The sequence below is a fragment of the Heterodontus francisci genome, chromosome 30 (assembly GCF_036365525.1).
Source record: "Heterodontus francisci isolate sHetFra1 chromosome 30, sHetFra1.hap1, whole genome shotgun sequence".
Lineage (NCBI taxonomy): Eukaryota > Metazoa > Chordata > Chondrichthyes > Heterodontiformes > Heterodontidae > Heterodontus > Heterodontus francisci.
The window spans coordinates 63,420,352-63,434,870 of NC_090400.1; the positions used below are offsets into that span (position 1 = coordinate 63,420,352).

At 44.9% G+C, this 14,519-nt stretch overlaps 1 protein-coding gene across 4 annotated transcripts in view; it reads right to left on the reverse strand.

The window, feature by feature from the left end:
- LOC137346877 (integrin alpha-E-like) overlaps positions 1–14,519 on the reverse strand; it is a 397,091-nt gene that overhangs the window by 173,683 nt on the left and 208,889 nt on the right. For all 4 annotated transcript variants that reach the window (XM_068010834.1, XM_068010835.1, XM_068010833.1 and 1 more), the window contains one exon: positions 7,731–7,934. In XM_068010834.1, coding sequence (XP_067866935.1) covers positions 7,731–7,934 — 204 coding nt within the window. The remainder of the gene's footprint in view (positions 1–7,730; positions 7,935–14,519) is intronic.

Here is a 14,519-nt window from a genome sequence, read left to right on the forward strand (position 1 = left end):
ATTTCAGTAAGGCGTTTGATAAGGTTCCCCACGGTAGGCTATTGCAGAAAATATGGAAGTATGGGATTGAAGGTGATTTAGTGCTTTGGATCAGAAATTGGCTAGCTGAAAGAAGACAGAGGGTGGTGGTTGATGGCAAATGTTCATCCTGGAGTTTAGTTACTAGTGGTGTACCGCAAGGATCTGTTTTGGGGCCACTGCTGTTTGTCATTTTTATAAATGACCTGGATGAGGGTGTAGAAGGGTGGGTTAGTAAATTTGCGGATGACACGAAGGTCGGTGGAGTTGTGGATAGTGCCGAAGGATGTTGTAGGTTACAGAGGGACATAGATAGGCTGCAGAGCTGGGCTGAGAGATGGCAAATGGAGTTTAATGCGGAAAAGTGTGAGGTGATTCACTTTGGAAGGAGTAACAGGAATGCAAAGTACTGGGCTAATGGGAAGATTCTTGGTAGTGTAGATGAGCAGAGAGATCTTGGTGTCCAGGTACATAAATCCCTGAAAGTTGCCACCCAGGTTAATAGGGCTGTTAAGAAGGCATATGGTGTGTTAGCTTTTATTAGTAGGGGGATCGAGCTTCGGAGCCACGAGGTCATGCTGCAGCTGTACAAAACTCTGGTGAGACCGCACCTGGAGTATTGCGTGCAGTTCTGGTCACCGCATTATTGGAAGGATGTGGAAGCTTTGGAAAGGGTGCAGAGGAGATTTACTAGGATGTTGCCTGGTATGGAGGGAAGGTCTTACGAGGAAAGGCTGAGGGACTTGAGGTTGTTTTCGTTGGAGAGAAGGAGGAGGAGAAGTGACTTAATAGAGACATATAAGATAATCAGAGGGTTAGATAGGGTGGATAGTGAGAGTCTTTTTCCTCGGATGGTGATGGCAAACACGAGGGGACATAGCTTTAAGTTGAGGGGTGATAGATATAGGACAGATGTCAGAGGTAGTTTCTTTACTCAGAGAGTAGTAGGGGCGTGGAACGCCCTGCCTGCAACAGTAGTAGACCCGCCAACTTTAAGGGCATTTAAGTGGTCATTGGATAGACATATGGAAGAAAATGGAATAGTTTAGGTCAGATGGTTTCACAGGTCGGCGCAACATCGAGGGCCGAAGGGCCTGTACTGCGCTGTAATGTTCTATGTTCTATATGCTTTTGTACTTAGAGGGAAAGCAACGTGAAGACCTAACCAGGCTTTTCACAATGTTTAACAGAGTTTGTAGAGATAAACCGGATGTACATCCTTAGCCACACATGATGTGGATATGAGGGAACCGTTCCTTTCAAACAACATCCTTACCGCTTGAATCTAGTCAAACAGGCCCAAGTGAAAGCAGAGATCCAGTACATACTGGAAAATAATTTGATCGCAAGTAGCTGGAGTTCACCAGGAGTTCTAGTACCTAAACCTAACAGGTCAACCTGATTTTGTATTGATTATAGAAAAGTCAATGCGGTAATGAAGGCAGACTCCAACCCAATTCCACGTTTGGAAGACTGTATCGACAGAGTGCGCAACACTAAATTTCTTACCAAGATCAGCTGGTTAAAGGGATACTGGCAAGTACCTTTGACTCCTCGAGCCAAAGAGATATCAGTTTTTGTAACACCTGACAGTCTTTATCAGTGCTGGGTGATGCCATTGAGGCAAAAAATGCCCCAGTCACTTTTTAAAGATTAATGTATCAGGTGGTAGCCGGTGTTCCCAACTGTGTAGTATATCTCTATGATGTACTAATGTACAGCAGCACTTGACAAGAACACTTAAACCAATCAAAACTTTTGTTTGAAAAGTTATAAGCCATGGACTTAGTGATAAATTTGGGAAAAAGTGAATTCGGAAAGGCTAGAGTAGCTTACCTCGGACACATAGTGGGGCAAGATCAGGTATTGCCAAAAGCGGCAAAGGTACAAGCCTTAATGGAGTTCCCTATCCCTAAATCTAAACGGGAAATAATGAGGTTTTTAGGGATGTGCGGTTTTTACCGGATGTTTGTGTGAAATTTTAGTACTGTGGCTGCTCCGTTAACCGACTAGCTACAAAAAAAAACAAAGTAGTATGGTCAGATGAATGCCAGGCAGCTTTTAAAAAGCTAAAGGCAATCTTAACTAATGAACCAGTGTTGGCTGCTCCAAATTTCACGAAACCCTTTAAATTAGCGATCGATGCTAGCTACCTGGGGGTTGGTTTTATTGTGATTGGTAAAAACTTTTCGTTCCTTTTTCATTTAACTAAGTTTAAACTTAAGATTAAAAATGGCAGGAGATCTCAGACCCGTATCATGCTCCTCTTGCTCAATGTGGGAGCTCAGGGACATGGCTGATGACCCTGTCTCCTTCACGTGCAGGAAGTGTGTCCAGCTGCAGCTCTTGTTAGACCGCATGACGGCTCTCGAGCTGCGGATGGACTCACTTTGGAGCATGCGCGATGCTGAGGAGGTCGTGGATAGCACGTTTAGTGAATTGGTCACACCGCAGATTAGGATTGCTGAGGGAGAAAGGGAATGGGTGACCAAAAGGCAGAGAAAGAGCAGGAAGGCAGCGCAGGAGTCCCCTGCGGTCATCTCCCTCCAAAACAAGTATACCGTTTTGGATACTGTTGAGGGAGATGGCTCACCAGGGGAAGGCAGCAGTAGCCAGGTCCATGGCACCGTGGCTGGCTCTGCTGCTCAGAAGGGCGGGAAAAAGAGTGGAAGGGCTATAGTCGTAGGGGATTCGATTGTAAGGGGAGTAGACAGGCGGTTCTGTGGTCGAAAACGAGGCTCCCGAATGGTATGTTGCCTCCCAGGTGCACGGGTCAGGGATGTCTCAGATCGGCTGCAGAACATTCTAAAGGGGGAGGGTGAACAGCCAGTTGTCATTGTGCACATAGGCACTAATGATATAGGTAAAAAACGGGATGAGGTCCTACAAGCAGAGTTTAGGGAGTTAGGAGCCAAGTTAAAAAGTAGGACCTCAGAGGTAGTAATCTCAGGATTACTACCAGTGCCACGTGATAGTCAGAGTAAAAATGAAAGAATAGTCAGGATGAATGCGTGGCTTGAGAGATGGTGCAGGAAGGAGGGGTTCAGATTTTTGGGACATTGGGACCGGTTCTGGGGGAGGTGGGACTATTACAAATTGGACGGTCTACACCTGGGCCGGACTGGAACCAATATCCTTGGAGGTGCTTTTGCTAACGCTGTTGGGGAGGGTTTAAACTAATGTGGCAGGGGGATGGGAACCAATTGAGGTCAGTTGACAGTGAGGAGGTAGTAACAAAAGCCTGTAAGAAACTAGATCATGAAGTCAGTGTGACTAAGGGGAAGAGCAGGCAGGGAGTAGATGATGAATATAAAGGGACTGGTGGTCTGAGGTGCATTTGTTTTAATGCAAGAAGTGTAGTTGGTAAGGCAGATGAACTTAGGGCTTGGATTAGTACCTGGGAGTATGATGTTATTGCTATTACTGAGACTTGGTTGAGGGAAGGGCATGATTGGCAACTAAATATCCCAGGATATCGATGCTTCAGGCGGGATAGAGAGGGAGGTAAAAGGGGTGGAGGAGTTGCATTACTGGTCAAAGAGGATATCACAGCTGTGCTGAAGGAGGGCACTATGGAGGACTCGAGCAGTGAGGCAATATGGACAGAACTCAGAAATAGGAAGGGTGCGGTAACAATGTTGGGGCTGTACTACAGGCCTCCCAACAGCGAGCGTGAGATAGAGGTACAAATATGTAAACAGATTATGGAAAGATGTAGGAGCAACAGGGTGGTGGTGATAGGAGATTTTAATTTTCCCAACATTGACTGGGATTCGCTTAATGTTAGAGGTCCAGATGGAGCAGAATTTGTAAGGAGCATCCAGGAGGGTTTTCTAGAGCAGTATGTAAATAGTCCAACTCGGGAAGGGGCCATACTGGACCTGGTGTTGGGGAATGAGCCCGGCCAGGTTGTTGAAGTTTCAGTAGGGGACTACTTTGGGAATAGTGATCACAATTCCGTAAGCTTTAAAATACTCATGGACAAAGACGAGAGTGGTCCTAAAGGAAGAGTGCTAAATTGGGGGAAGGCCAACTATACCAAAATTCGGCAGGAGCTGGGAAATGTAGATTGGGAGCAGCTGTTTGAAGGTAAATCCACATGTGATATGTGGGAGGCTTTTAAAGAGAGGTTGATTAGAGTGCAGGAGAGACATGTTCCTGTGAAAATGAGGGATAGAAATGGCAAGATTAGGGAACCATGGATGACAGGTGAAATTGTGAGACTAGCTAAGAGGAAAAAGGAAGCATACATAAGGTCTAGGCGGCTGATGAAAGACGAAGCTTTGAAAGAATATCGGGAATGTAGGACCAATCTGAAACGAGGAATTAAGAGGGCTAAAAGGGGTCATGAAATATCTTTAGCAAACAGGGTTAAGGAAAATCCCAAAGCCTTTTATTCATATATAAGGAGAAAGAGGGTAACTAGAGAAAGGATTGGCCCACTAAAGGACAAAGGAGGAATGTTATGCTTGGACTCAGAGAAAATGGGTGAGATTCTAAACGAGTACTTTGCATCGGTATTCACCGAGGAGAGGGACATGACGGATGTTGAGGTTAGGGACAGATGTTTGATTACTCTAGGTCAAGTCGGCATAAGGAGGGAGGAAGTGTTGGGTATTCTAAAGGGCATTAAGGTGGACAAGTCCCCAGGTCCGGATGGGATCTATCCCAGGTTACTGAGGGAAGCGAGAGAGGAAATAGCTGGGGCCTTAACAGATATCTTTGCAGCATCCTTAAACACGGGTGAGGTCCCGGAGGACTGGAGAATTGCTAATGTTGTCCCCTTGTTTAAGAAGGGTAGCAGGGATAATCCAGGAAATTATAGACCGGTGAGTCTGACGTCAGTGGTAGGGAAGCTGCTGGAGAAGATACTGAGGGATAGGATCTATTCCCATTTGGAAGAAAATGGGCTCATCAGTGATAGGCAACATGGTTTTGTGCAGGGAAGGTCATGTCTAACCAACTTAATAGAATTCTTTGAGGAAGTGACAAAGTTGATTGATGACGGAAGGGCTGTCAATGTCATATACATGGACTTCAGTAAGGCGTTTGATAAGGTTCCCCATGGCAGGCTGATGGAGAAAGTGAAGGCGCTTGGGGTCCAAGGTGTACTAGCTAGATGGATAAAGAACTGGCTGGGCAACAGGAGACAGAGAGTAGCAGTAGAAGGGAGTTTCTCAAAATGGAGACGTGTGACCAGTGGTGTTCCACAGGGATCCGTGCTGGGACCACTGTTGTTTGTGATATACATTAATGATTTGGAGGAAAGTATAGGTGGACTGATTAGCAAATTTGCAGACGACACTAAGATTGGTGGAGTAGCAGATAGTGAAGGGGACTGTCAGAGAATACAGCAGAATATAGATAGATTGGAGAGTTGGGCAGAGAAATGGCAGATGGAGTTCAATCAGGGCAAATGCGAGGTGATGCATTTTGGAAGATCCAATTCAAGAGTGAACTATACAGTAAATGGAAAAGTCCTGGGGAAAATTGATGTCCAGAGAGATTTGAGTGTTCAAGTCCACTGTTCCCTGAAGGTGGCAACGCAGGTAAATAGAGTGGTCAAGAAGGCATACGGCATGCTTTCCTTCATCGGACGGGGCATTGAGTACAAGAGTTGGCAGGTCATGTTACAGTTGTATAGGACTTTGGTTCGGCCACATTTGGAATACTGCGTACAGTTCTGGTCGCCACATTATCAAAAGGATGTGGATGCTTTGGAAAGGGTGCAGAGGAGGTTCACCAGGATGTTGCCTGGTATGGAGGGCGCTAGCTATGAAGAGAGGTTGAGTAGATTAGGATTATTTTCATTAGAAAGACGGAGGTTGAGGGGGGACCTGATTGAGGTGTACAAAATCATGAGAGGTATAGACAGGGTGGATAGCAAGAAGCTTTTTCCCAGAGTGGGGGTTTCAATTCCTAGAGGACACGAGTTCAAAGTGAAAGGGGAAAAGTTTAGGGGGGATATGCGTGGAAAGTTCTTTACGCAGAGGGTGGTGGGCACCTGGAACGCATTGCCAGCGGAGGTGGTAGATGCGGGCACGATGGAGTCTTTTAAGATGTATCTAGACAGATACATGAATGGGCAGGAAGAAAAGAGATAGAGAAGCTTAGAAAATAGGCGACATGTTTAGAGAGAGGATCTGGATCGGCGCAGGCTTGGAGGGCCGAAGGGCCTGTCCCTGTGCTGTAATTATCTTTGTTCTTCTTTGTTCTTTTGGTGCAGTCCTACTGCAGTGACAAATTGGGCATAGAGAAGCCAGTAGGGTATTTTTCCAGAAAACTAACGTCATCAGAAAAAATATTCCACTGTGGAAAAAGAAACATTGGGACTTTTACTGGCTCTCAAACATTGAGTTATATGTCAGCCAGCACTATAAAGAATATTAATATACACTGACCATAACCCATTCACGTTTGTGGAAAAGTTTAAAAACCGAAATGCTAGAAGCTTTAGATGGAGTCTGTTGTTACAGCCTTATCATCTAAGAGTTGTACATACCTCAGGGAAAAATGTTATCGCCGACACTTTGTCACGGATTTAACCATGTTAACTTAAGTAGATGGTGATGGTATAAAGAGAATGCTGTAAAGTATTAGTACAGTGAATGGTGCGTAAATGTGGGGGAAAAAATGTTAGTGTTTTTTCAATTTCTATTTTTAACATTGTAATGGAACGCATTTCGGGAATGGTGTTTCATTTCTCCAGGGGCGGAGGTGTCACGATCCTGTTTTACTTCTCCGCAGGAAATACTGCAGTGCACCTTTAAGGCTGTAAAAGATCAGTACTTCTTTAAGGCTGCAGAGACTGTAAGCCAAAGAGCATTCTGGTTGCTAAGCCATAGCCACACAGACAGAGAACCAAATTTAAATGTATCAATTTAGACTTTGAAACTGGCTAGCAGAGACACACAGTTAATAGACAGATCCAGCACGTGAAGGAAATACGAGCTCTCTTTCTAAGTCAATTTAGACCCTGGGCAGTTTTTCTCTTAAAATTATAAAAGCTTCAAGCCAGATTTATTTCTTAAAGAAATAACAAATTAATGATCTACTGTGTTCATCGCTGGAAACAGAGTTTAATACTAGAACTGCTGAACTGAACTGCTGAATTCCTATCTCTGGAAGGATCTTCAGATTCATCGGACCTTGGAAGACTGCAAGTGAATTTTGACTGTGTTGTTTCAGAAGACCATTCGTCAGAAGCGTAATCTGCAAAGACTTTATTGTTTTTTTCTATTTTTGCAGGCAGCTAATTAAAAAACCAAACTACTGTTAGTTTGAGTATATGTATGCGAATGCGGGAGTTAGATTTTTAAATAAGAAGTTATACAGTCTTTAGATATTGGTTCTTCTTAGCAGTGTTTAAGATTTTAGTTCTTTTTAATAAACAGTTAATTTGTTGATATCTAAATATATCTGGTTTGGTTCGCCTCACTCGGGGGTTTCTAGATTGTTTCAATTCAGCTGTTGCTTTCTTCAATTTGGAAAGCTTAAATACATATAATACCACCTGTGAAGCGACGGGACTGAATTGACAGTGTGTTGCACCCATCGCAATCAGAATCATATATTTTGATTGGGGGCTTTGTCCTGAGTGGTCTTAACACAGGTCTCAGGAGGGGACTACTCTTCAATGTGAACACAAATCAAAAGGATTAGGTGAGCCTGGATTGTAGCATACACAAAAAGGCTCTTATAGCTAACCTTACCTGGGAATGAGTCTTGTGGACACCATCCCTTTGTCCATTAAAGATATAGATGCTGCCTCCATGGTCTTCCTCCAGAGGAGCTCCAATAGCTACATCGTTGTATCCATCCATGTTGATGTCACCCATGTTTGCTATGGCAACTCCAAATCTGGCATTGGTAAAACTTGATATTCCTGTCAAACTCCCCTTATCTTCAAAGATATCCTGTTTAACAAAAACAAATTAGGCGCAGATGTAGCACGAAAACTAGAAATCACCGCTATCAGCAGCTTATAATTCAAATGTTTAGTGACAGCCTTTCAGATATTAGGCCAAGTTCATCAACATACAGCTTGTGGTATTTTATACATTTTCATGAGGTCCTCAGAATCACACTTGAAAATTGCACAGGACTGAATTTCCTGACCTTTACCCAGTAAGCCAGGGAATGCCCAGTAAGCCAGGAAATGCCCAGCGCCCCATGGAATTCCCACGTCCCCAGGCAATGCTCAGTACCCAAGGGAATCCCCATATCCCCAGGGAATGTCCTGCTCCCAGGAATGCACCTCTCCCCAGAGAATACCCAGTACCCCAGTGAATGCCTAATTCCCCAGGGAATGCTCACTTCCCCAGAGAATACCCAGTACTCCAGGGAATATCCACCTCCCCAGAGAATACCCAGTAACCCCGGGAATGACTAGCTCCCCGGGACAAAGGACAGGAAATGGGGGAAGTTTCATTGCCCTGACATTTCTGGGCTTTCCTGGGGCAACTTGCCGTAGTCCATTGGCACAGGACAGATGGAGCTTTTCAAAAGAGTGAAAGGGGACAGTGTCAACATTCCAGCTCATTGTTTGGGAGCCCCAGTGCTGGGGCGGCCCAGAGCACGGGGCTCTGTTATCAGTATAAGCCTCCAAGGATCCCAGGGGCAGGCCTAAGATTTTCAGGTAGGTTTTTTTCTGTAGAAGGAAACCCTCCCTCCCAATGATATTGTGGCTTAATGAGGACATTTAAACTGCCAATCTCCAACAGAAGCCATGAGGTCCCAATCTCCAAGGCCTGAGAAATCTGCTACTGCACTTCACTTTCCTTTCCTTCCCACTAGCTCTAGGCCCAGGTAGAAGGCCTATGCTTGGGTGGGCCCTGAGCTATATAAATGCTAAGCATCATAAATTACACTGTTCCCTGTGTGACTGGGGCAGGGAGGAGTTAGGAAATTTCGCCATTATGCCCCTGTCTCTGAGATAGGTAAAATACTTGTTATAAACATGGTTGCTGTCGGATAATCTCAGCAACTACAGGACAGTCAGGTTAACCTCAGTGGTGGAAAAGGTCTTAGAAATGATAATTCAAGACAAAACAAACAGTCACTTGGATAAATGTGGATTAATTAATGAAATTTATTAAGGGCAAATCACATTTAACTAACTTGCTGTTTTGATGAGGTAACAGAGAGGGTTGATGAGGGTAATGCCATTGATGTGGCATACATGGACTTCCAAAGTGGTTCTTTTGCAAAATCACCTTAAATCGGTGGCCTCTAGTTCTCAACTTTTCCACCAATGGGAACAGTTTCTTTTTATTTACTCGATCCAGACCTCATGATTTTGAACACCTCTATCAAATTTCCTCTCAACCTTCCCTCTCTAAAGAAAACAGATCCAGCTTCTCCAATCTATCCTCGTAACTGAAGTGCCAAGTTAACCAGCTTGTCAGCAAAGTCGAAGCCCATGGGATAAAGGGACAGGAAACAGAGAGTAGCAGTGAAAGGTTGTTTTTCGAGCTGAAGGAAGGTATATAGTGGGGTTCCTAAAGGGTCAGTATTAGTACCACTACTTTTCTTGGTCTATATTAATAACCTAGGGGGAAATTTCATGGGACCAGCAACAATGGCTTTGGTGGAGTGCAGGGTGATTTAATCAGGCATGAGTTATTGTACTTGGATTTCCAGAAGCCATTTGATAAGTTGCCACATCAAAGGTTATTGCAGAAAATAAAAGCTCATGGTCTAGGGTACTACATATTGGCATGGATAGAAGATCGGTTAGCTAACAGGAAACAGAGAGTAAGCATAAATGGGTCATTTTCTGGTTGGCAAGATGTAACGAGTGGTGTGCCACAGGGATCAGTGCTGGAGCCTCAACTTTTTATGATTTATATAAATGACTTGGATGAAGGGACCAAAGGTATGGTTGCTAAATTTGCTGATGACGAAGATAGGTAGGAAAGTAACTTGTGAAGAGGACATAAGGAGGCTACAAAGGGATATAGATAGGTTAATTGAGTGGGCAAAGATCTGGCAAATGGAGTATAATGTGGGAAAGTGTGAAATTGTCCACTTTGGCAGGAAGAATAAAAAAGAAGCATATTATCTAAATGGTGAGAGATTGCAGAACTTTGAGATGCAGAGAGATCTGGGTGTCCCAGTGCATGAATTGCAAAAGGTTAGTATGCAGGTACAGCATGCAATTAGGAAAGCTAATAGAATGTTATAGTTTATCGTGAGGGGAACTGAATACAAAAGTAGGGAGGTTATGCGTCAGCTATACAGGGCACTGGTGAGACCACATCTGGAGTACTGTGTACAGTACTGGTCTCCTTATTTAAGGAAGGATGTAAATGCATTGGAGGCAGTACAGAGAAGGTTTACTAGACTAGTACCTGGAATGGGTGGGCTGTCTTATGAGGAAAGATTGGACAGGCTAGGTACATATCCGCTGGAATTTAGAAGAGTAAAAGGTGACTTGATTGAAACATAAGATCCTGAGGGGTCTTGACAGGTTGGATGTGGAAAGGATGTTTCCCCTGTGGGAGCATCTTGAACTAGGCATCACAGTTTGAAAATAAGTGGTCGCCCATTTAAGACAGAGATGAGGAGAAATGTTTTCTCTCAGAGTGTCGTGAGTCTTTGGAATTCTCTTCCTCAAAAGGCGGTGGAAGCAAAGTCTTTGAAAATCTTTAAGACAGGGATAGATAGATTCATGATAAGCAAGGGGGTGGAAGGTTATCGGGGGTAGGCAGAACAGTTCAGCAACAAACTTATTGAATGGCGGAGCAGGCTCGAGGGGTCAAGTGGCCTACTCCTGCTCCTAATTCGTATGTCGTAATCAGGTGTGAGTTTTTTTTGATTTCCGAAGGTGGGATTTTTTAGCGAAATTAAGTCAGCGGCATATTTGCAGCAGTCCAGGGTTCTCCTGGCATGGTGGCGGATTGCAGCTTTGCATTAATTTCCATACCATGAATACTCATTACCTACACTTAGCTCAAATTAAGTCCTACCTGCCAGATTAAATTAGTTGCGAGTGGTATTCCTGTGCCACCCAGTTCACATTCGTTTAAACATGGCGTACACCAGTCAGCTTTGCACAATTGTGTCTGAGGTACGTGGTTTACTTTCTTGAATTCAACAGCACAAGGAACACCAACACTGGAATGGTTGTCTCCAGGCTCAGCACCAGCAAGGGTGATTCTTCTCAGGTAATGGCAGTGAAGGTCTGGGGGTTGTACATGGAGGAGAAAGGGAGGGTACTCAGGAAGGACAGGGTGTAGTTACCAGATGCATGGAGGAGCAGGGAAGGGTACTCAGGGAGGACAAAGGGTGGGGTGACTGGGTTCATGGAAGAGCAGGGGAGGGAGGAGGGGAGGACAGGGTGTGTACAAAGAACAGTACAGCACAGGAACAGGCCATTCGGCCCTCCAGGCCTGCCTAAACTAGAACCTTCTGCACTTCCGGGGTTCATATCCCTCTATTCCATCCTATTCATGTATTTGTCAAGATGCCTCTTAAACGTCTCTATGGTATCTGCTTCCACCACCTCCCCCAGCAACAAGTTCCATGCACTCACCACCGTCTGTGTAAAGAACTTGCCTCGCACATCCCCTCTAAACTTTGCCCCTCGCACCTTAAACCTATGTCCCCGAGTAACTGACTCTTCCACCCTGGGAAAAAGCTTCTGACTATCCACTCTGTCCATGCCGCTCATAACTTTGTAAACCTCTATCATGTCGCCCCTCCACCTCTGTCGTTCTCATTATTTGAAAAACTGCAGCAACATGGGTCGCATACACCCAATTTGTCTATTACCACGTGACGAAGAGCAGAGGGAGCAACTAAGGAGGGCTCTTTTCCCTCAACGCATGATGCCTGAACGCCAGCAACAGGCAGAAGAAGGAGGTGAGGATGCTCTGAATGATAGCATCCAGGAATGGCATTATTGAAGAAAGGCAGTGCACACCATTGCATCCTCAGGACCAGGACAAATTACCTTCAAGTGTCAGAGAGGCAATGCCAGAGATGCTTAAGAATATCATGTGAATTGGTCACAGAAATTGCACAGGATCGCAGAATTGTTACAACACTGAAGGGACCATTTGGATCATCGTGTACGCACCGGATTTCCGAATGAACAATTCACTTAGTGCCATTCCCGTCTTCTCCCCGTAACCTTGCACATTCTTCCTTTTCAAATAACAGTCAAATTCCCTTCTGAATGCTTCAATTGGACCTGCCTCCACCACGCTCTCAAGCAGCGTATTCCAAATCTTAACCACTCACTGTGAAAATGTTTTTCCTCATGTCGCTTTTGCTTCTTTTACCCATTACTTTAAAACTGTGCCGCTCGTTCTCGATCCTTTCACGAGTGGGAACAGTTTCTCTCTATCTACTCTGTCCAGACCCCTCATGATTTTGAATACCTCTATCAAATCACCTCTCAGCCTTCTTTTCTCCAATTTATCTTCATAACTGAAATTCCTCATCCCTGGAACCATTCGCGTGAATCTTTTCTGTACTCTCGCCAATGCCTTCATGTCTTTCCTAAAGTGTGGCGCCCAGAACTGGACACAATAATCCAGCTGAGGCCGAACTTGTGTCTTACACAAGTTCAATGTAACCTCCTTGCTCTTGTGCTCTATGCCCCTATTAATAAAACCAAGGATCATGTATGCTTTATTAACTGCTCCCTCAACCTGTAATGCTACCTTCAATGACTTAAGCACAAAAACACCCAGCTCCTTCTGCTCCTGCACCCTCTTTAGAATTGTACCCTTTATTTTATATTGTCACTCCATATTCTTCCTACCAAAATGAATCACTTCATGTCCCTTTGCATTGAACTTTATCTGCCACCTGTCTGCCCATTCCACCAACTTGCCGATGACCTTTTGAAGTTCTACACTATCCTTCTCATAGTTCACAATGCTTCCAAGTTTCGTATCATTTGCAAACTTTGAAACTGTTTTTATATTCGTTCAGGGGATGTGGTCATTGCTGGATAACCAGTCTTTATTGCCCATACATAATTGCCCTTGAGAAAGTCGTGGTGACCTGTCTTCTTGAACCGGTTAACGATTTTGATACGAATGAGTGGCTTGCTAGGCCATTTCAGAGGGCATTTAAGAGCCACATTGCTGAGGGTCTGGAGTCACATGTAGGCCAGACGAGGTAAGGACAGCAGATTTCCTTCCCTAAAGGATTTAGTGAACAAGATGGGTTTTTAGAACAATCAACAATGGTTTCATGGTCATCATGGTTGTGGTTGGAGGTCAATCATCTGATCTCAGGACATCACTGCAGGAGTTCTTCAGGGTAGTGTCCTAGGCCCAACCATCTTCAGCTGCTTCATCAATGACCTTCCTTCAATCATAAGGTCAGATGTGGGGATGTTCGCTGATGATTGCACAATGTTCAGCACCATTCGTGACTCCTCAGATACTGAAGCAGTCAGTGTAGAAATGCAGCAAGACTTGGACAATATCCAGGCCTGGGCTGATAAGTGGCAAGTAACATTCGTGCCACACAAGTGCCAGGCAATGACTATTTACAACAAGAGAAAATCTAACCATCTCCCCTTGACATTCAATGGCATTACCATCGCTGAATCCCCCACTATCAACACCCTAGGGGCTACCATTGACCAGAAACTGAACTGGAGTAGCCATATAAATACCGTGGCGACAAGAGCAGGTCAGAGGCTAGGAATCCTGCGGTGAGTAACTCACCTCCTGACTCCCCAAAGCCTGTCGACCAAAGCTCACCACCACCTTCTCAAGGACAAATAGGATGGGCAATAAATGCTGGCCTGGCCAACAACGCCTACATCCCATGCCAGTGGCCCTCAAGGTGACTGCTGCATTCAATTTTTTTGCTAGCTGTGCCTTCCAGGGATCAATGGGCGACATATGTGACATATCACAGTCTGTGAACCATAGGTGTATCAAAGAGGTGACCATTGCCCTATTTTGTCGTGCCAATGATTTCATCTACTTACTTGTAGATGAAGACAGCCAGGCAGCAAGGTCTGCGGCCTTGGATGCCATCGTAGGGTTCCCTGGAGTGCAAGGGATGATCGACTCCACTCATGGGCCATTAGCGTTCCCTGGGACCAGCCTGCTGCATTTGTGAATGACAAAGGCCTCCACTCTTTGAACGTACAACTGGCTTGCGACCTCAGAAGAAGAATAATGCAAGTTTGCGCATGTTTCCAAGGGAGCTGTCATGACTCATACATTTTGAGGAACTCACAGCTGCCAGGCGGTTTTTGATGAACCAGCCGAAGTAGATGGCTGAATCCTGGGTACTGGTTGATGCATCCCCAAAGCGCAGCTGAAGAGAGATACAATGCTGTTCATGCATCTACCTGAGCCATCATCAAACACACCATTGGCATGTTGAAAACACGTTTCCACTGCCCTTGACTGGTCTGGAGGGGTTCCTCAGTAAGCACCACAGAGGGTCTCATGAATAATCGCTGTCTGCTGCACGTTGCACAATCTGGCAATTAGACGCAGTAACTTTCTGCAGGTGGAGGA